Source organism: Bombus terrestris, chromosome 12 (assembly GCF_910591885.1).
Source record: "Bombus terrestris chromosome 12, iyBomTerr1.2, whole genome shotgun sequence".
Lineage (NCBI taxonomy): Eukaryota > Metazoa > Arthropoda > Insecta > Hymenoptera > Apidae > Bombus > Bombus terrestris.
The window spans coordinates 11,530,908-11,550,801 of record NC_063280.1 but is presented as its reverse complement, the minus strand read 5'-3'; the positions used below and the strand labels follow the sequence as shown (position 1 = coordinate 11,550,801).

Below are 19,894 nucleotides of genomic sequence, written 5' to 3'. Positions count from 1 at the left end.
TTCCTAATTATAACTAATACATATATATACATACAAAAACAAAATATTTTAGTTAATAAATACAATAATTAGTGTCTTAAATGCAATGTATTTGCAATATAAAAAGTACATAATATATCGCGAAAAGAAAGAAGCTATCGTGTAAAATAGATTTTATATTTCCTACACCATACTTGTAATTTTTGCAACTTAGTAAACGAAATTTTATTCTTTGTCAAGATTTTAGTTTATCAGAAAAGCGTTTAAAATACTAGAGTCAATTAAATTGCTAGGCCAAATACAGAAACGATACAATACATTGTCTTGTTTTCCCAACGCACTGTACAACTACCATCAGTAGCATTATCCCAATAGCAAGAACTCGCAGTATGCAGTCCTGCTCCATTTTTTTGCATTATGGTACAAGTCACTAAAACAATTTTTTTAGTTCGATAAAAGATGAATTATTTAACTACAATTACTAAATTGATTCTTATGAATTATAAAAATACATACCTATATATTTATATGGCTTTTGAAGTTTTGTAAGATTTCCCAAACATCCTTCGACAACATTCGAGGTCCACTGATTTACTTTGTTATGTTGATAAGCATTTCCCCCAATAGATACTTCAATCGCTTCCTTAATAATTTTGCTTACATCATCGACCACAAATTGGGTCTAAAACATTAAAGTACTCACTAAACTATTATATAAAGATATTAGTCATTTAAATCAAATGTGAATGTACATATAAAATAAGCTATCAATATCAAGGTAACATTAATTTTTGTCATTAAAATAAACATCGTTTATAATAAATAAATATATAAAAAAGCATTAAAATGTGAATCTATACTGTATGTTCACATATTCTGACGGTTCAGAAATAGACACATATTTTATTTGAAAAAGAGAAAAATACTAACCTCTTCTTGCATATCTTCCATCATCTTGTCAAACTTTTAATAAATTGCACACCAATAACTTTTATATTAATCCAAAAATAATTACCCCTTTAATCAAAATATAATTAATAAATTGACATCGCCAATACCATTAGAATATTAGATCATTTTTAATAATAATACACATTATTACAAATAAAAAATGACATGCTTATAAATTATATTGGATTAATTATATTTTTTCTCACCTTATATATTTTTGCACACAAAAATACCGGCACAAGTATATTATAAGACGTATTGCAGTTTCATCAGCAACACCAAAGAAATATCTAGCGACAACTACCGCAGAATGTAAATTGATTACTGTCGACTGTTGAACATCGCATATTCGTTTAGACGTTTGACATATCAATTTCAAATAGTTTTAATTTTGAGCAAATGATTCAATATAAAATATAAAGGGTATCTTATCAAACTTAATATTTTATATTCTTTTGTTAATTTAAGTACACCTTCCTTAAAATATTAACTCATATTTTTATACATTGTACGGTACACAAAAGAAATTGTATAGGTTAAAATAATTACACGTCACAAACTACTTGATCCATTTAAAATATCTTACTTTTATTAAAATATTTATTAGCATTAGTAGTGTTACTAGTATTAATATTAGCATTAGTAGCAAACAATACAACGTGTTAGTACGTCATATTATTTCGGTATTCAATTAATTAATAATTTCAATAATTCCTTAATTGAGTATCAAATTTATTGCGTTAATAATTAGATACTATACAATAATAATAGCAAAACTACAGATATCCATACAAATTTTCAATACCATTCAATTAGTATTATTATAATGTTATAATTGCTATTGAAATAATTTTCAATTTAATGTATATACATACTGATCATCCATGGTAGTATTCCTTGTTCTATTACGACACGTATGTATAACTATGCCAAGTAATGTACGTAAAAGAAATCATTGGTTCGAGGATTTTTTATGATTCGTGAAATTTTTATAATTCAAATTATGGCGGTAAATCGATATATTATGTTGACTATCGACAGCACGGTATCATTATAGTGTGTTCAATAACTTTAGCGAGCAACTGTTCATTTTTGCAAAAGTATTGTTATTAAATGAATATTATAAAATTATACATATTTTGAAACAAGTTATGAGACAAGACAAACATTTGTGAGACAAGAGATATCATTCATACACGAAACTGCATAATAAAAATGTTACGTCAACGTTGTACTCGCATAATATTCAAACAAATTTTTGAGCATAAAAGTGTTTATAGACCGTTACAGGTTAACGTGGTACGTTCGTTTTATGATAACTATGAAGCTATCAAACACTTTATAAAGTATTTACGTAAACGACAAGTTACTGTTGGAACGAAAGCAGAAGCTTATGGCAGACACGTTTACGGTCCACCACTAGGAATGCTTACAAAGACAGATGCACCTAATATGTCTGATTTTCTTGTATTACGTCTACAACATTGGTGGAGACGTCAAAAAGATAATTATAAGGAATATATCGAAAAAGAACAATATAAAAAATATATCATAGCAGGTCCAAATTTGGCAGCAGCTAAATTTGTTATAGAGTGTAGTGGTAAAATAAGGTTAAAAAATCACAATGAATGGATAGATAAAACTAAGAAGAGTGAAATTTCAAAATTCCCAAAAGAATATGATGAAAACTTTATTTTAGAGGAAATAGATTTCAATGGATATCCTATACGATATGAAAATCTTGATTTTATTTTTAATCTCTATGATTTAAGAACACTAAGCTTCAGAGGTTGTAAAACAATTAATGATTGGTCATTGGATAAATTGTCTGTAGAATTTCCAACTTTAGAGCATCTTGACATATCAGAATGTGAAAATGTAACAGAAAGGGGACTAGAAGCACTATATAGAATGCCTAACTTGAAGAAATTAACTGTAACTAATTTCCATGGATCTGCAGCATTCGAATTAACTTGTTTCTTTTTAGAAGATGTCAATCCATATCTAAAATGTGAAATTCAAGAACCAAAATACAAATGTTTATCTGAAAAATAATATATATGAGAAATTTAATTAATAATAATAGTATAATATACTTTTTAAAGTATAAATTGCTATGTAATGTAAAATTGCAGTATTTATATATTACACGTTTTGCGCAAAAACTAAGAGTGTTTTATCAATTTATTTTTTTCTCTGCGTCTTTTTACATAATGTAATTCTGCTTTGTTTGTGATTCCATAAGCTTTTATATTTTCATTGTCATTTATTAATCTAACATTTTCAAAACATAGATGATACTTTTTCCAAATATGTTTCCAACTTATCTTTTTTTTAACTTTCTCCCTCTTCAGAGATAAATTTGTATGTCGTTTTATAGCTTTCTTGAGATCTAGGACTGTAGTGTGGTGAGGGGGTACCTAAAATCATAAAGAATCAACTTAAAATAATTCAAAAATTGTTATAGATTATTTTCCTAATTTTTCTTTATTTTACTTATCAAACATGGTAAATGCTATATGCAAACAATATCAAATGTATAATAACGTAATACAAAATATAAAAAATATATAAAAAGTTATTTGAAAAATGTTTCACCACAATTCCAAGTTTTGGTAATTCTCCACGATTCAAATACAAAGTTATCGCTTGTCCTTGTGCAACTGCAATTTGAGCTTTAAGTTCTTCGATAGTAACATCCGCCGGTAGACCAGAAAGTAACGGATCACTTTCAATTATATTACGAATAGCTCCTTTTGTTAGCTTCACTAATTCATCATGATCAAGTTCTGTGCATTTATCAATTATTTCTTCTTTTTCAATTAAATTATTTTCCTGCTCTTCTTTTGATTTAGCATTTTGAAATGTACACTGAATTTTATCCATAATTTCTATATATCGTGATTGAAAATACTGTAAACATTGAATGCATAAAAAAGATATTAAATAATAATAATATTAAGACTTCGTGCTTTGTGTAAATCTTATAATATTCTAAGTTGTATCGTTTTGTGTGTGTGTGTGCGCGCGCGCGCACGTGTGTGTGTGTGTGTGTGTCAGTCAAAATGTGCACATATAAATACATAAAATACCTGTTATACGTAGAAAACATTGAGAAGCGGTCGACTTCCTTTCACACGGACTTGACGCATGCGCAAATAGTATTTATTAGTGCATTGAGGGCGCGGTTGTCACCGATCAATCTCGGTTGCATTTATATGTGTGTGTAGTTATGTGTATGTATGTGTGTATGTAGTTCATCCTGAAATTTTGTGGATATAGCGCGCGATACTTAGCTACGTTGTGTAAGTTCTGTTACATTTCGATATTTGTCAAAGTGTGGTGATTATTCGTTATAATTGTACGATTGAACGCACGGAAAAAATTTCCGTGCTAGGGGTCTATTGATATTTAAAAGAATACTGAAATCACAACATTTATCAATATGACGATCATCACAAAGGCCATTACTGAGAAGAAGGAACAACCATTGTTTATTGCGGAGAATTCAGCGGTTAGCACTATTTTGATATTTATCAAACTCTAACATTAGTGATATTTTAATGTTGTTAACAATGAAACATTAATAGAAATAATCGCAGAAAATTTTAAATCTAGTTTGCTCTTCATAAATAAATATTCATTATGTCATCGAATTTATTGTTTTCCATGAATCTTATTCATTTTTAATAAATTTATTTGTGTGTAAATGTAATTTCATCTTTGCCTTTTGCATAGTACTGCGTATTTGATACATTTTATGACGTCGTTTAATAGTTCGTTACACGTATTCACCATTATCGCAGACCAGCGACGATATAGTAGTGGTGGGATTGTAAAATTGATATTGATAGATGAGAGTTCATTTCTAGAAAATTACTGTTCCCATTTAGTTAATCGTTGTGAATATTAAAATGATATTTTTTTCTTCATCAAACATTGTTTTCATCAAAACTCATGAAGTAGAGTTCAATATAAATAAATATCATTATATAAACAGGAAAATGGTAAACGGGATGCAGAGGCACAATGCTTGAAGTCTGATGTGGGAGGTCATTATTTTGTTTCTCGGAGAAGCATTTATCGCATTCATATGACCGCAACATTTTTACTGTTTCTCGTTGCATTCATCATTCTGATAATTGGAGTCATAGGTGGATTATACATATACAGACAATATGCTAAAACACAAATGCACAGATTTAAAACTGGATGGTACAGCATTCCTTATGACAAATCAAGCAAAATGCCTTATACCTTATATAAAGATGCAGTACACGATGGCTTGGTAGCAGATTCTAATTTAATTATACAAGAATTGGGAAGTGCTACAGAACAAGAAGCTATGGATATTATGAAAAATATTGACTCTGGTTTGATTATAAAAGGTTTGAAGAAAGCTACAGATCAGGAAGCTATGGATATTGCGAAAAATATAGATAAAAACTTCTTCAAGGAACGATTTGAGATCGATTTGGAAAATGAGCACTATGAGAAAATTGATGTGCCAGATTTCCGTGGTGGACGTCAAGGTCGATTTGTACATGATTTTAACATTGTAAGCATGTTGAAATATGTATTATATAAAGTATCTGATAGAAAGAATATATCACTTTGTGTAATTTATTTCTTTATAGAATAAAACTGGCATAATCGATATTGATGGGCAATGTTGCTTTGTGATGCCGCTTGATCGTCAAGCAGTTTTACCACCGCGCAATATGTATGATCTTCTTAGAAAAATGTATAATGGTAATTTTCGAATATTTCGTAAAACAAATGAATTCGAATTTGAAAATAAGTAATATATTAATATATTTTTTATTTGTACAATGTTTGCAGGTTATTACGAAGTAGATACAGAAATTGTGCGTAAAACAATGAAAGTGGTTACTCCACCAATCTCTGATTACTCAGTTGTTGGAACATATATAGCTCGTGAATGTCAGAATTTACCAACATATATGTTGACAAAAGTAAATTCAAATGGTCGGTATATTCAATACTATCTAATGATTGTTTAATATCATTGATTGGATTAATGTATATATCTTTATTTTGCAGTTGTTAAACGTAGCATATCAAATGGAGTATTTGGACAATTTGCAGGAAAAAATATCATAGAATTTGACATTTTGAACTTAGAAGATATAAATGCATATAACAAGAAAAGTCCACAAAATTGAACATCAGGAATTTATAATTATTTTAGAATATTTACCGTTGTAGATCAATGTAAAAATTATATCCAATCCAGCAAACTTAGGTAATTTCTTTGTAAATTGCTACAAATCATATTGCCAACAACTTCATTTTTTTAAATCCAAGAAGAACTACTTATTTTTAAATATACATTCACTTTCAGGACGTTCATTAAGTCTTCCCATCATTTCCTATCTTAGCTCCAAATCAGTAATGCTATAATAAAAATAAGATATGTTAGTTATTGTACATCTGTTTAACATTTTATGAGAGTTTAATTCAGTAGCATGCTGATTATAAATGGCTGATGCGGTTGCAGAACTATTGCATTTTTACATAAACGTGCGTCAAGTACATATCCAACTTAAGTAACAGTGAAATGTCAGTGGTGCTTATTTATAAGGTAGAACAACATTTATTTATTTTTTATGCTTAAATTCTTTGTCGAACGGTTCTAGTAAAATGGTAGAGATAATTCATATTAAAATTGTTGTACATAGTCATACAATCGAATGACTAATAATTGTACAAACTAGCACGTTATTTTATAAATCGTATACTGATTCTATAAATCACGGATTTAAATGTTTTTATGAAAAATAATTTGCACTTTCACCCGTTTATGAACAGTTGTAGTTTAAGAACTAATTAAAATACGTTTAAACGATATTTGTCCTTTCGTTAGATAATAATAAATGTGTTGCAGAAACACGTGTTCTATAACACGTATTCTGAAAGAAATTTAGCAGTAAAATATGTATTGAAAATGATAAAACATGAATAATAAAGTTACTGTGACCAGGTCAATAGTATGAAGATTACAAATTAAAGCATGTGATTGAATAGTTCTATATCAAACTTTCTTTCTGTCATATAACATTCCTGCTATGAATTTTGATTTTATCGACGCTTAATATAAAAGACTTATATAAATTACAAAGAGAGTTAATACATGTGTATTATTTTATTAAACTTGATCGTATATATCTTTTTGTAACATGCGAATGCATGATTATTTAATTTTACAATAAAATGAATAACGGTCGTATTTTATTTGCATTTTTAATAGATTTTTAAGCTTTACTATTTATGAGCAAACCAGCCACAAGTATATCTGTCTTCTTTAATTTATCAAATCTTCATACCAATTTTAATAAATTTAAAATAACACTTAAAAATAAATAGGTTTTGTTTTAATGTGATTATAAAATTATAGATATAATCAAGATTTTGGTATTTTCAATTGAATATCGCTTCCTGGTAATCAGTTTTATTTAAACCATTTGGAGATAATATGAAATTTGTTTTGAAAATCAAAATGATGCATTATTGTATTACCTATTTGTATTTTATATATATCACGATCTTCAATATTATTTAAGTTTATTTTTCGCATATTACAAATCATATATTTTCGATTAAAATATACTATGCTATATGAATACTAATTATTCATTGTTCTTTAACATATAGATGGTGCTGCAATCTAATTATACGCAGATCATTAAAAATTATAATTCTTTCATTGACAATATGAATTTTTATTTTAAAATATATATGTGATCGAATTTTTCTAGAGTATTATTGTATTTATAATTAATAAATATGTAAAAGTAAATAGTAATGGTTACAGAAGTTTTCATGTTGAAAACTAACAAAGTATCGTACATAACAACGTATTATATTAGTTACCAGAATTATAATTAAATTGAAATCTCGAATAAAGGTCTACAACATATTTAACATATTTTGGCAAAAACGATTTTTAAGTTACATTGTTCCATAAGTTTTAAACATCTCACGTGCTTCTTATGTTTATTACATTACATCACGTTCTGGCGAAATGTCTGCAGCAAGTTTGTGTGTATGAAGACGACCGACAAGAATTGTAGATTAACGTCTATAGTCTATACAAATGAGGAGCAAGAAACGTAATAATATAAATTTTCAAATATTCTTTACACAAAAAGCAAACTGTTTCTAATAAACGTTTTCGAATAGAATTTTTTTTTCCATTTCACTTATCTTTGCTCGTTTATCTTTAATCGTGATTTTTGAAAAAAAAACTCTCAATAGGCAAACTTGAAAGCAAAAGGCATACACGAAACAAAACGGCGCTTGCTCGGGTTTGCAGAGTGGCTGGGCATGCCTAGTAGCGATGCGACAGGAACGTGAAGTTGGAGGAACGCCGTTGGTAGGAATCTCGTTAAAATAAAACTTCGATTTTCTGTTGCTTTGTACGTACACTATCGCTCGGGAATTATTCTCAGTGGTGGCGCAATAGCGAAGTGCCGTCGGAACGCGGTGTCTGCAGTCCAGTCAGTCGCTTTGCCGGCTGTTAGTGTTGTTGGTGCATCGTCGAGAGTGGCATCGCTCCGAGAGGCACAGGATATTGATTTGCACGCTGTCTCGTACGATTTTCAATTCAGGATCAACCGTGGTGCTTCTCGTACCCCTTGAAACGAGTAAGGTACTTATTTATTCTCGTGCACCACATGCAATTTCGTTTTAACAGAAGAAATCTTGAATAAAGTTCCAGCGATTTTGTTAAAATCACTTGGTATTTTGTACAAAATATATATGAGGGAATTGGATTGGAATTGGATCAAAAGATCATGATATTTTTATATATCGTCTCAGCTGGATCGTGGTATTAGTAAAACATAGGATATATTGATCGTAGCGATTGTAATTGTGATATAAAGGATCGTGATAGTGGAACATCAAAATGCATCGAATTTTGCATAGTTATAGTATAGTAATATCTTATCTAATAATAACTTAAAATGGTCGTGGTATTTATCTTTTAAAACATTAACTCGTAGGTTTTTGTTATATATAATTACGTGTGAAGAAAGTGACGATGTGATATTCGAGCATGAAAGATTCATCGGGGCGTTTTACGCGGTTCTGGATGTAATATTGATCGTGACACGTTGCACATAGGTATAAATGATCGTTGTTGTGGCACTCGCGTATCCCTATAGCGGAAGATTGCGGTTGTCGGAGCTGTAGCACGTGCGACTCCAAGACAAGGAGGCCGTCCAAGCAATCTCGTGCGGCTTTGAAACAAAGAACCTTGTCGTATTAATTCGGTATAAGTTCTCCAACAAAGAGATTGTCCGTGGTTCATAGCATGACTCTCAGATGCAAACATCGTTCGTGGCGTGTTTTCGTTGGTTTCGAAATAGAAAAGACTGGCCGTGGCATTTAAATGCGCCAGAATTTAATAAAATTTAAGAAATTTTAGCTCGATATGCAAATAATTGATACGATTACGTCGTCAACCTTTAAAATGCTAAGTATTGATCGCTACAGTTTCTGCCAGTCAGAAATAAAGCTACTGATTGTGTTAGCTTACATAATTTTGAAACGCCAGAGAGCAATCGTTCCACATAGAAGTTAACTTTCCTATATGTAAAATAGAAAATTAAATTAATCTTCTTTGGTGTAAAAGTAGCGACGTTATTCTCGTGGAAACGTTCTCACCCTGCGTAGAAGAACAGTACGCGATATAATTCGTCTTTTCATATTCGATATACATATAAGGAAACTGATCATCGTGTTACGTTTTGCAGTTCCGAGGTACGGGTACCAGAACTCAGCGAACAGACTGGGTGACGCTGGATCATGGATGTTACACTTTTGCTGTTAGCTCTGGGTGTTATTGCTGCGATGTTCGGTGTTGTGGCGACGAGGTTCGGTTTCCCTGGGTTCAACAAGATCGCCCAGGTCGCGCTTGCTTTGGCCTTACTTCCAGTTATCTGCAGATTTCATCGGAAGCTATATATCATTTGCAAAGTTCTACCTCGTGACCTAAAGTAAGTCCTAAATCTATTATTATCGATCGACTGCCAAATTTTATGCATTCGTGGAGAATTTGAAAGTGCAACGATGAACATAATGCAAAGACGTATAAAGCACCCAAATTATAGTGCTCGTTATAAGATTTATTACGGTATGTAAAATAATTCTTTACCCAGGGCCCATCTTTTTTATATTCGCGAAAATATAAATTTTCATACCAAGTTACCAACGTTACACGCGGAAACTGATAGGATCGAAGTAGAGAAAACTTTTCGCCAAATATTGGAAATTGTCGAATGCCGATAATCGATGAATAGTATTGAACGTATTAAATAGCGAAAATTATATAGCGTTATATTCGTTAATAACTCTTTTGACTGCGTCGGAGGTTATTCAGGAGGTAGTAGTAAAATATTACTTAAATATTACTTAAAAATACAGCGAGCAAGTGTTAAAGCTTTTAGGAAAATGAATATTTATTTATATACCTATATCGATCTCGGTTTAAAGTGCATAAGGTCTTCGCGAGACTATTGTACGACAAGCTTTATTACTAGAAAGAGTTCACGTCTGGAAATTTATACTATGAATCTCTTTGGATGTGCTATATTTCATAGCCTTACCATGTGCAGGTCATTCGCTGCGTTTATGAAGCATTTATAAAAGTAACGTTTATTAGTCTAGACTAAACGGTTATCGTGGCTATATAATATTTCGTTTCCTTGTCACCGTTTCATTTATTTTCTATTACGTTAACGCGTAAAACAGCGAATTTTATTTTCTCTCTGTTTGCAACGTTTATTTATTTAAAAATCTACTTATCATATTTTTTCCTATAATCTTTATACATTATATTTATTATGCAGTTAGAAGGAGAAGTTTACTAATAAGGGAATAACGACAAAGAGAAATATAGGAAGCTCGATCCTCTATACGCTTGATCCCAATAATTCGATCTTCATATCGCCGCTCCTTATCAGCCTTATCACCTGCTTCGCTCTGTACAAAGTCATTACCAGTACCTTCGTATAGCCTTTTTAATTGTTTTTCAAACGTTTCGCTTTCGTCCGCCACGAGAAAGTACTTGCTTATACCAGATGCGATTCTTCAATCATGAACGGTCACTGACCTGCGTAAGGCTACGCTCGTTGGCTAAAAAGACCGTTAGAGAAAAGAAATGCTTACTTTGGTAAATATGCTTGTATCTATTCGTTTTTCTCTACGTATATGTCGCAAAAGTAATGCATAACGTTACTTGATAGTACAAACAAGTGATATCGGTAGTGTCAGTATCGAGAGCAGAACGCGGAATTATTTATCTAATGCAAGAAACACAGTTCCGTTATCATCGATGGTTAAACGAACTTCGATTGCGGAATACAAAGGTTAACGGAGTAGATTAGAGAGGGATGATTTGATAGAATATTTGAAGATCAAACAAGATGTGAAAAGGGTATGGAATTGTTATTGGAGAAAAATGGATCGTATCTCTCTCTCTCTCTCTCTTTCTCTCCTACTACTACATCTCATAATAAATATGTTCCTCGCACTTTTCTGTATCCGTTGCATCGTGTCGACGCATAATACTATTAGTCGATTGAGCGTATTTGTAAAGGTTGGTACAAAGCTGATCGAATACAATTTTCCGTGTGACAATGCTTCAGAGGCAGGAAAAATGTATTTTTCTATTTAGTATCACGTTTCTAATAGCTTTTAATCTAGCGATATGAGATCAATCAGTACAAAAAGTAGAAGTTAATCGCGTTATAAAATATCGAATGTCTTGAAAAGGAAGATACTTCTGATATTATCTTATTATCACTGAGATTTTTATCAAAAGCTCCTGCCTTCTTCGAGTAGTTGAAGGAATGTGTTTCGCGATTATTTGCCAATTACATATGTATTTTGCAAATCAAAGAAACGCTCTTAGATAGTAAATACGAGCGTAGAAATCTCGTGGAATCTATCCCAAGTCTATTTTAACGCTATTTGTTGCTGCTGATCAGAATTAGCAGTGATTGTGTTCTCGCAGCACTATGTACGATATACACAAGGTAATGAAAAAAGATGAATTTTCCTATTCGTCCATTGGATAGCTGAACTATTTAAATACGTATACACGTACTAACTAGTACACAAGATTTTATATAACTATTTGTTATAATTGACATTGAAAGACGAGCATCAAAGCTTGTTATTATTGGAAAGGGTGCACGTACGCGCATCGCACTTCCTGTGACTGATACAAATTCCAAAGTTCAATCAATGTGTATCTTGGACTATGCGATAATGTTATTTAAACTAACTTATCACTGACAAACAAATTTGAATCATTAATCAGTTGTAAGTCTTATTTGTTTTCCGATGATTGTTCAAAGTTCAAACATTATATATGACGTGCCATCAATGGTACTCCGATAAATGATCATTAACATTAAAGCGTGTTGTGTTTATGATATGAAACGTAATATAAATGGTAGCGTAAACGGCAATGAAATTATACCGTCTAATAAAATTGTACGTAAACGTTTGCATATAATCACGGTTCTTGTATCATCCTAAATATTTGTTTCAAATAAACGGCACAAGCAACTTTGAATTTTATAATTTTCCGTACGATAGAAATTTGGCGAAAAAATAGAGAACACGGCGTTAAGCGAAGCGATAAGTTTCAATCTTAATTATCACAGCTGAAGAAGTTGGATAATTTTCAATTTTAAATGATGGAAATTCGAAGAAAAGATATACGACGTTAAAAACATACAAGGACAGAGGGTAATGAACCGACGGTTCTAAATATGATTAAAATCCGAAGAAGACATAGAAAATAGAAAATACGGGCGAACAAGGGAAAATGGATTATACGGCGTTGAGTATTTATAATTAGAATTTTAAGACACAAGATGAATAGCGGAAGGGAGTATGCAACCCTGCGGGTCTAAAGGAAATAAATCTGACATCTTCTTTCGTTTACAAGTATTTGGAGAAAAATCAAGATTTATATAGGAGACTTTAAGCAACGTTTTAACTCTATGTTCATATTTCGAGTATAAAATTTCGAGTTTTTAAATCCCACGTGATTACGTATTTTCGTAATTTTGAATGATTAAATTTCATAGAGAAAACTGGAAACATAAGGCATAGAGAACAAAGAAAAGTAGATTATCTATATTTAAGTGCACTTAGAATTAAAAGAAAAAAGTAAAAGATATAAAGCATAAATAGACAAGAAATTTTTCAATTTTAAATATTTTGCAATTAAATTAGAAGATATGAATATGTTAAACATTAGACGATAAGAAAAAGTAGGTCGTTTTTTGTTAGATATATTGCGTACATACGTATACTAGATATAGACTATCAACATATCGCAAGATACGTATATCTTAACAATTTCTTTATTAAATCGTTTCGAACAATGCTATCTTAATTATAATTTTATATTAATTACAAGTTTAGCAGTATGCCGTTAATTAGTACCATGTTCTATCAATGCGAGTAAATTTACTTATTAATGGAAAATTAATTTGTTGTCTTTTGATTCTTAGTCAAACTGTTACCTTCGTCTCTTTTTCCTTTTCTATCTAACGTACGATACGATATAATATCTTTGTTAGCAACTTTTCACGATACATCGTAACATAAAACGACAAAGCGTTTCTAATATTGTACTTTATTTACTGTAGGTGTTATCTAGCAACTTTTCTCATTACTGATGTTAATGATACTGGCTTTTACATTTTCGTTAATATTTACGTACTTACTTTTAGCTTATCGAATCTAATAATTAAATACAATGCATGTAATCAGTTATCTATCGCATTTGTAATAATAGAGGAACTCGGAGAAGATAATACGATTGATGACATAATCTTTTTTTATAAAATCGTAGGCAATGTTAAAGTTTGATTAGAAGGTCCGTAGAGTTCCAGAATCTTGAAAATTCATTAAAATACTCTTGCGATAAATATATTTATTTAGAAAAATTAGCAAAGTTCGATTCATGCTTCGTGCAATTGAAACAGATAAATGTTATCTTGTTTATGCAAATATTTTTTTGAATCAACGTAATTGCGTCAGTGTGGATGTAAAAAGTTCAGATTAAAACGTTAAACAAATAATTAACCGATGACCTTAAATTAAATTCAACATATAGCCAGAAGGGAGTATGTTATCAAACTCTTAATCACGTGCAAAATTATGTTTATAATTTTTAGATTACTGTATCGTGCTGTTACGGCAGAAATCGAAATAAAAGGACAACGCCGAAACAATATGACCGTCGTGAAGGTATTTAAGAAAAGAGTGGATCGTTATCCTAACAAGCCTTGCTTCTTCTTCGAGGATCAAGTTTGGACTTATTCCGACGTATGTACATACGCAACATGCGAGCTCAATAATTTATATCGTGGAAATTAATTTCTTATTTGTCGATTTTTTAAATCTCTCTTCAAGAAGAACATTGAAGCAGAGGAAGATTACATTTTCGTTTATATCTCTGCATCTCTTAATCTTGTCTGTTCAAAATAATTTTCATTTGTTCATAAACACGAATACATCTGTAGTGGTATATAAAAAGGCTGTAAATTAATTCAATTAATTCTTTAAACAGAATTATAGAAAGTCAGACAGGTATTTCGTGCATCGTTCCAGGATTCAAACGAAGAAACATCTCTGTTTATTTTGCTTTCTTTTTTATTTATTATTTATTATTTGCAAATAGTACACTAAACATAACGATTGCTTATTTTTTCTCTTTCATCTGCGGATATTAGAGACAATAAGAGGATAATGTTTAAAAATTCAAACTTGCAGATTAATAAATATAGCAACCAGATAGCATATATTTTTCAAAAAGCTGGTTACGTAAAAGGAGATGCTGTGGCCTTAATGATGCCCAATAGACCAGAATATGCCGCGATTTGGCTTGGCCTGGGAAAACTCGGTGTCGTTACTGCACTGATTAACACAAATTTGCGTCTCCAGTCTTTGATTCATTGTCTTCGTATCGCCGAAGTGAAGAGTATCATTTACGTGGAAGAATACTCGTCTGGTAAATATGACATGGAACTGATTTATCTTGCAATAATTACGACGTGATAAAGGAAGGGGAAAAAGGCGATTGAAGGAACGAGACATCACAAAGAAATCGTTATTTAAAATGTAGAACAATTATTCAGTAAAGATCATCGTTAATAGGATTGGAGATAACTTGCTATCTTTAACGCTTAGTTTATTACAAAATGTGATTTTCTCTCGTTACACATGTTGATCTTAGCCGAGTATGAAAGATTGTATAAAAATCAGAGGGCGAGGGAGAGAACGGTAAATCGAGCGTTTGTTCAGCCATTGAAATCATTAAGATAAAGTTGTAGAAACATCTCAGTATATTCATCTAACAATAGCGTGTAAATCGTAGTATAAATCATTGAATTTTCTACATTAGAAACGATTGCGATGATTATAGAAACGTAGATAGCACAAGAATTCGGATAAATATATAAAAATTAAATTGTCTTCTTAGCCGTCGATGACATTGTGGACTCGATCCAGGGGATCGTGAGATACAAAGTATGTTTCAAGTCTGAAACCTGTGAGAGCGGAGTGTGCGATTTGAACAAACTTATATCGGAAGCCAGCACAAGCGAGCCTGTCGTAAAAGACGAACCCAATTACCGGGATAAGCTGCTGTACTTTTACACAAGCGGTACCACTGGTTTACCGAAAGTTGCAATAGTTCTCAATTCGAGGTAAGAACGCATATTCTATAAATCTTTTCTTCAAATCTAGGGAAATCAGGCTTTTGTCCTGTTACCTTTAAAGAGGGTTCGATTAAAGAGGGTGATCGGCTTGCTTAGTATTATTTATAAAATTATTATTTCCAATCATGTTAAGTATAATCGTTAGTTTTGAAAGTATAGTTATAGTTTAACAAAAATCAAGCAAGCGAAACACATTCTGTATGACGCGGTTTGATTTTTTTTTGCATTGAACTTTAACTAAAAAGTGGTCAAGGTTGATAGTATTGTTAGATACTATACCCTAGAATTTACTATAATCTTTAACACAAAAGTTGATTTATTATGTAAAAATATCGACTCTCCATACCTAGGTCAGTCTTGAACGACAAGATTAAGACAACCCTTTAGAAACTTAAAGTCAAATCAACGGTATTCCTTTTAATGGTATTATATGGCGATTGAGTAAATCTCCTGATTACAATTAACTTTGTAACATAATTATAGAATCGATAATTCCAAGTCTGCATAATTGTATTATCTAAAATCTAATAAACAATATAATTCGAGCGAAACTCTGAAGAGAAAAATTATTGTGGAAAATGAAATAAAATTTTAAAGGTAGAAATGATTGTACATGCATTAAACATTGAACGTTTCCTTTATTGGACATTTTACTACTACAAATAGTTATTATTTCTAGTATGGTATTAATTAATTTATCGTTAGCAAATAAAATATTTAATATTTAACCAAGTCTTTTTCTACGGATAACGGTATCGTTGGAAATATTTGATCGAAAATATGTAATTTTTCATTCTACTCGTTATGGAATATATAAAGAAACAGATAACGAACTCGATTTGTACCGTTGGAGCAATTTTTAGTAAAGGTTTTTAAACTTTCATTTATGCTTAGGCAGAGTTCCGTGTACGGAATGAATTATCTCCCTGCTGAACGTATAAATGATCTATAATCCTCTCAGGAAAGCCTTACGACTCGTCGAGAATGAGATTACATGTAAATGTAGTCTCTTTACCCAGAGACTGCTTCCTGTCTGCCTGCATTATGACTGTTTTATGCTACTAATAAAATACCCCAGCTCCTGTCCATGTCAACTTTCATTTCGATTTATCGTTAATTCTTTTCGATGAAATAAAGAAGCAATTTAATTCAATCGTACGTCATATATTAATTTTGAACATGGCGTGCAATGAAAAAGTACATAGAAAGATTTTAAGAATTTCTTCCAATTTTAGATCCCTACTTTTTATAAATATTTCATTTCTGCTAACATTCTTTGAAACTATTTCAATTTCAAGCTCGTCGGATAAGATTACATCAAATCGGACAATAACGGTTTGAACGATTATTGTTTATGATATAAAAGTACTATTCGTGTTATAAATAATTGAAACAACGTTAATTAATCTCGTTGTACTTTACGATGCAAGGAATAAAAATAATAACGTAACGTATGTGTTACAGATACTTGTTGGTCGTAATGCCCTTTAATTTGGTGGGCTTGAGATCGGGTGATATCCTATACAATCCAAATCCCTTGTACCATACTGCTGGTGGAATGCTTGGAGTAGGTTTCGCAATTCTGAAAGGTATACCAACCGTGTTAAGGACCAAGTTTTCAGTATCGGCTTATTGGACAGATTGCATCAAATATAATTGTACCGTAGGTGATTTACAAAATTTTTATACTGTATAGCGATCTCAGTGAAATTAATGCTTACAAAATTGGATTTTCGATTCGTTGGTTTTCGTCACGATATCCATTAGTCTCTCCAAAGCAGAAGGAACGGCTTATAAACAAGAATAAGTTATTAAATTGCGCTATACAGATTTGAGTCATTTTGCTATACGTAAAATTACATATTCGACGTTATTTTGTTCCTAAACTTTATGAAAAATAATTAATTTACTGATATCGTTAATACCTCTAAAACATCCGAATTATATTAAGTGTTTTCATTACTGATTAATTTGCAACAATTGCATAATTTATAAGAGAATATTTTTTATTATTAATGCGTTTTTAATTATTAAGTTAATGCACGGCGTAGTATAACAATTAATTGGACGCTGTGCAATTTTTAAATGTAATAATCCGTTCCTATCAAATTGTAATTTTGTTTGTTAGGCGGCACAATACGTCGGTGAAATGTGTCGTTACTTGCTGAATGCACCCCCTAAACCGGAAGATAATGCGCATCGTTTGAGACTAATGTTTGGAAATGGCATGAGGCCGCAGATTTGGGGCGAATTTGTCAAACGCTTCAATATTAAACGAATTTCCGAATTCTACGGGTCTAGCGAGGGCAATGCTAATATTGGTAACGTTCAATATTTTAATTATATATGTAGCAACGTTATATAAAAGCATTTCCGTGTCGTATTTTATACTATAATCAATTTATATTCCTTATTCTAATTTTTGTATTTAATTCTTACAGTAGAGATCTTAAATAATTTATTATTGTTGTATTACAGCTAATTTAGACGGTCGAACTGGCGCCGTCGGTTTTGTGCCACTAATTGTGCCACGAGTGTTTCATCCTGTAGCAATTATCCGCGTAAATAACCAGACATACGAGCCTGTTAGAGGAACGAATGGCTTATGTATAAGAGCAGAAACAAGTAAGAATTTAACTTTGATATTAAACAATTCATAACGGATGCGAAAGAGAACTTTGCCGAAATATTATTTTTGTCGTGTTAAATTTATTCTTGTGATACACTTAATACGAAATTCTACTTATTTTCTCTGCAAAACTATCTTTTTTTTTTTGACGTAGATGAGCCAGGCATGTTCATAGGATTAATAAAAGACGGAGACGCGTTAAGAGAGTTCAATGGATATCTGGATAAAGAAGAATCGAAAAGAAAAATAATACAAGACGTATTTGTGAAAGGTGATAAAGCCTTTCTAACGGGTGAGTTGTACTTAATAACTGATAAGAGACTTATATCCAGTTGTAAAACGAGCTTCGTCCAATCAAATGTTCGTTCAAATAAAAGTCTTTACCACCAACGATTTTCTCTTAAGATAATTTCTACTTTCTGGAATTCTTTTTTTTAGGTGATATTTTAGTAGAGGATGAATACGGTTATATCTATTTCAAGGATAGAGTAGGCGACACGTTTAGGTGGAAGGGAGAAAACGTTGCTACTGCAGAAGTGGAGGGAGTTATCAGTAATATTGCAGGAAAAAGAGACGCTACCGTTTACGGAGTTCAGGTTTGTTAACAAAAATAATTGTATCCGCTTTTAATATAACATTAATACATAGATAAATTTATTAAAAGACATAATTAATTACTACGTAAAACTTGTCACACTTTTTTGAATATAAAGTTTGACTTGTATTTTAAATCTAAAAACGTGAATTAATTTTAATATCACCGAAGGTGCCTGGAATGGAAGGAAGGGCAGGAATGGCAGCGATAGTTGACCCAGACAGTCTTCTGGATTTCAAAGCTCTTGCAGAAGGTTTAGAGAAAGCACTGCCAGCATATGCTAGACCAATCTTCTTGCGAATTGTGAAAGAATTGGAAATAACAGGGACATTTAAGTTGAAGAAGATGGACCTTCAAAAGGAAGGTTTCGATCCGAGCAAAATTCAAGACAAAATGTACTTCTTATCCGGTAACAAAGAATACGTCGAAATCACACCAGAACTTTATCAAGAAATTATTTCCGGATCGAGAAAGTTCTAGTTGTAACATTAACGCTTGGCGAGCGACACTCAATTGTCGAATATACTTGTAAAACGAGTACATATATAACTTTTTTTTACAACATGAATATGACTTTCTGCACGCGCCTTGTAGATACAATGCATAGGATATTATGTAATAACATCAGGCATGTTAAACCATAGAATTATAGGCGGATGTTTTTTGAACTTATGAAAAGAAGGGGAGAGAGTTATTTTTACGAGGGCTCAAAAATAGGAAAAAGAGATAAGCGAAAAATAAATTACATTTTTGTCATCAACAACGGGAGACGAATATGGTGACATGTTCCTGTTTATTTTATAAATACTGTGTATATTTTTAATCAAACGAAACGGTCCGTAGTATAAGACAAATTGGCATTGTAGGTAGGAAGACAGCAACGAATAAAGTCATTCTTAACACGTAATGCTGATTTTTCATCAGAAATACCTTATTTAAGCATATAGAAATTTCTCAGGTCTTTAGATA

At 31.4% G+C, this 19,894-nt stretch overlaps 5 protein-coding genes across 9 annotated transcripts; 3 read left to right on the top strand and 2 right to left on the bottom strand.

Annotated features, from left to right (window-relative positions):
* Window positions 1-68: 68 nt before the first annotated feature.
* LOC100647351 (dynein light chain Tctex-type) lies at window positions 69-1,943 on the bottom strand. The gene is made up of 5 exons (XM_012314782.3): window positions 1,806-1,943; window positions 1,137-1,230; window positions 910-996; window positions 496-661; window positions 69-409 (listed from the first exon to the last, which is right to left on the bottom strand). Exons 3-5 carry the CDS (start codon window positions 931-933, stop codon window positions 261-263), a joined length of 339 nt encoding a protein of 112 aa, XP_012170172.1. The 5' UTR covers window positions 934-996; window positions 1,137-1,230; window positions 1,806-1,943; the 3' UTR covers window positions 69-260.
* Window positions 1,944-2,145: 202 nt separating this feature from the next.
* On the top strand, window positions 2,146-4,302 carry LOC105666338 (distal membrane-arm assembly complex protein 2). Its single transcript, XM_012314785.3, has one exon. The coding sequence runs from the start codon at window positions 2,146-2,148 to the stop codon at window positions 2,983-2,985; it is 840 nt and encodes a 279-aa protein (XP_012170175.2). The 3' UTR covers window positions 2,986-4,302.
* Window positions 2,657-3,816, bottom strand: LOC100647473 (U11/U12 small nuclear ribonucleoprotein 25 kDa protein). The gene is made up of 3 exons (XM_003399603.4): window positions 3,529-3,816; window positions 3,080-3,350; window positions 2,657-2,974 (listed from the first exon to the last, which is right to left on the bottom strand). Exons 1-2 carry the CDS (start codon window positions 3,814-3,816, stop codon window positions 3,096-3,098), a joined length of 543 nt encoding a protein of 180 aa, XP_003399651.2. The 3' UTR covers window positions 2,657-2,974; window positions 3,080-3,095.
* LOC100647702 lies at window positions 4,183-6,939 on the top strand. 2 transcript variants are annotated; one of them, XR_001099217.3, is made up of 6 exons: window positions 4,183-4,444; window positions 4,931-5,488; window positions 5,568-5,682; window positions 5,773-5,919; window positions 5,995-6,196; window positions 6,296-6,939. XR_001099217.3 is itself a non-coding variant. In XM_003399605.4 (5 exons), exons 1-5 carry the CDS (start codon window positions 4,376-4,378, stop codon window positions 6,114-6,116), a joined length of 1,011 nt encoding a protein of 336 aa, XP_003399653.1. In that variant the 5' UTR covers window positions 4,183-4,375; the 3' UTR covers window positions 6,117-6,381. The 2 variants fall into 2 exon arrangements, 1 of the variants encoding a protein (XP_003399653.1); XM_003399605.4 differs by having other exon boundaries at window positions 5,995-6,381.
* A 359-nt stretch (window positions 6,940-7,298) lies between these two features.
* LOC100647588 (long-chain fatty acid transport protein 1) lies at window positions 7,299-19,832 on the top strand. Of its 4 annotated transcripts, XM_048410919.1 has the most exons (12): window positions 7,299-8,326; window positions 8,403-8,602; window positions 9,711-9,953; window positions 14,157-14,307; window positions 14,755-14,992; window positions 15,464-15,689; window positions 17,166-17,364; window positions 17,830-18,022; window positions 18,180-18,326; window positions 18,485-18,622; window positions 18,769-18,926; window positions 19,097-19,832. In XM_048410919.1, the coding sequence occupies exons 3-12, from the start codon at window positions 9,763-9,765 to the stop codon at window positions 19,403-19,405; spliced, it is 1,950 nt and encodes a 649-aa protein (XP_048266876.1). In that variant the 5' UTR covers window positions 7,299-8,326; window positions 8,403-8,602; window positions 9,711-9,762; the 3' UTR covers window positions 19,406-19,832. The 4 variants fall into 4 exon arrangements, with proteins under 4 accessions (XP_048266876.1, XP_012170177.1, XP_003399652.1 ...); XM_012314787.3 differs by having other exon boundaries at window positions 7,299-8,597; XM_003399604.4 differs by having other exon boundaries at window positions 7,299-8,602.
* The last annotated feature ends 62 nt before the right edge of the window (window positions 19,833-19,894 follow it).

Excerpts from the sequence above, each read along its gene's own strand:
- LOC100647351 (XM_012314782.3), bottom strand. The coding sequence starts at position 933 with ATGATGGAAGATATGCAAGAAGAG. Across the intron at positions 662-909 it reads TGGAAGATATGCAAGAAGAG|ACCCAATTTGTGGTCGATGA; the intron begins GTTAGTATTTTT and ends TTAATGTTTTAG. Across the intron at positions 410-495 it reads AAAGCCATATAAATATATAG|TGACTTGTACCATAATGCAA; the intron begins GTATGTATTTTT and ends AAATTGTTTTAG.
- LOC105666338 (XM_012314785.3), top strand. The coding sequence starts at position 2,146 with ATGTTACGTCAACGTTGTACTCGCATAATATTCAAACAAATTTTTGAG.
- LOC100647473 (XM_003399603.4), bottom strand. The coding sequence starts at position 3,816 with ATGGATAAAATTCAGTGTACATTTCAAAATGCTAAATCAAAAGAAGAG. Across the intron at positions 3,351-3,528 it reads TACCAAAACTTGGAATTGTG|GTACCCCCTCACCACACTAC; the intron begins GTGAAACATTTT and ends TTATGATTTTAG.
- LOC100647702 (XM_003399605.4), top strand. The coding sequence starts at position 4,376 with ATGACGATCATCACAAAGGCCATTACTGAGAAGAAGGAACAACCATTG. Across the intron at positions 5,489-5,567 it reads TTGTACATGATTTTAACATT|AATAAAACTGGCATAATCGA; the intron begins GTAAGCATGTTG and ends ATTTCTTTATAG. Across the intron at positions 5,683-5,772 it reads TCTTAGAAAAATGTATAATG|GTTATTACGAAGTAGATACA; the intron begins GTAATTTTCGAA and ends CAATGTTTGCAG.
- LOC100647588 (XM_048410919.1), top strand. The coding sequence starts at position 9,763 with ATGGATGTTACACTTTTGCTGTTAGCTCTGGGTGTTATTGCTGCGATG. Across the intron at positions 14,993-15,463 it reads CGTGGAAGAATACTCGTCTG|CCGTCGATGACATTGTGGAC; the intron begins GTAAATATGACA and ends TTGTCTTCTTAG. Across the intron at positions 17,365-17,829 it reads GCATCAAATATAATTGTACC|GCGGCACAATACGTCGGTGA; the intron begins GTAGGTGATTTA and ends TTTGTTTGTTAG.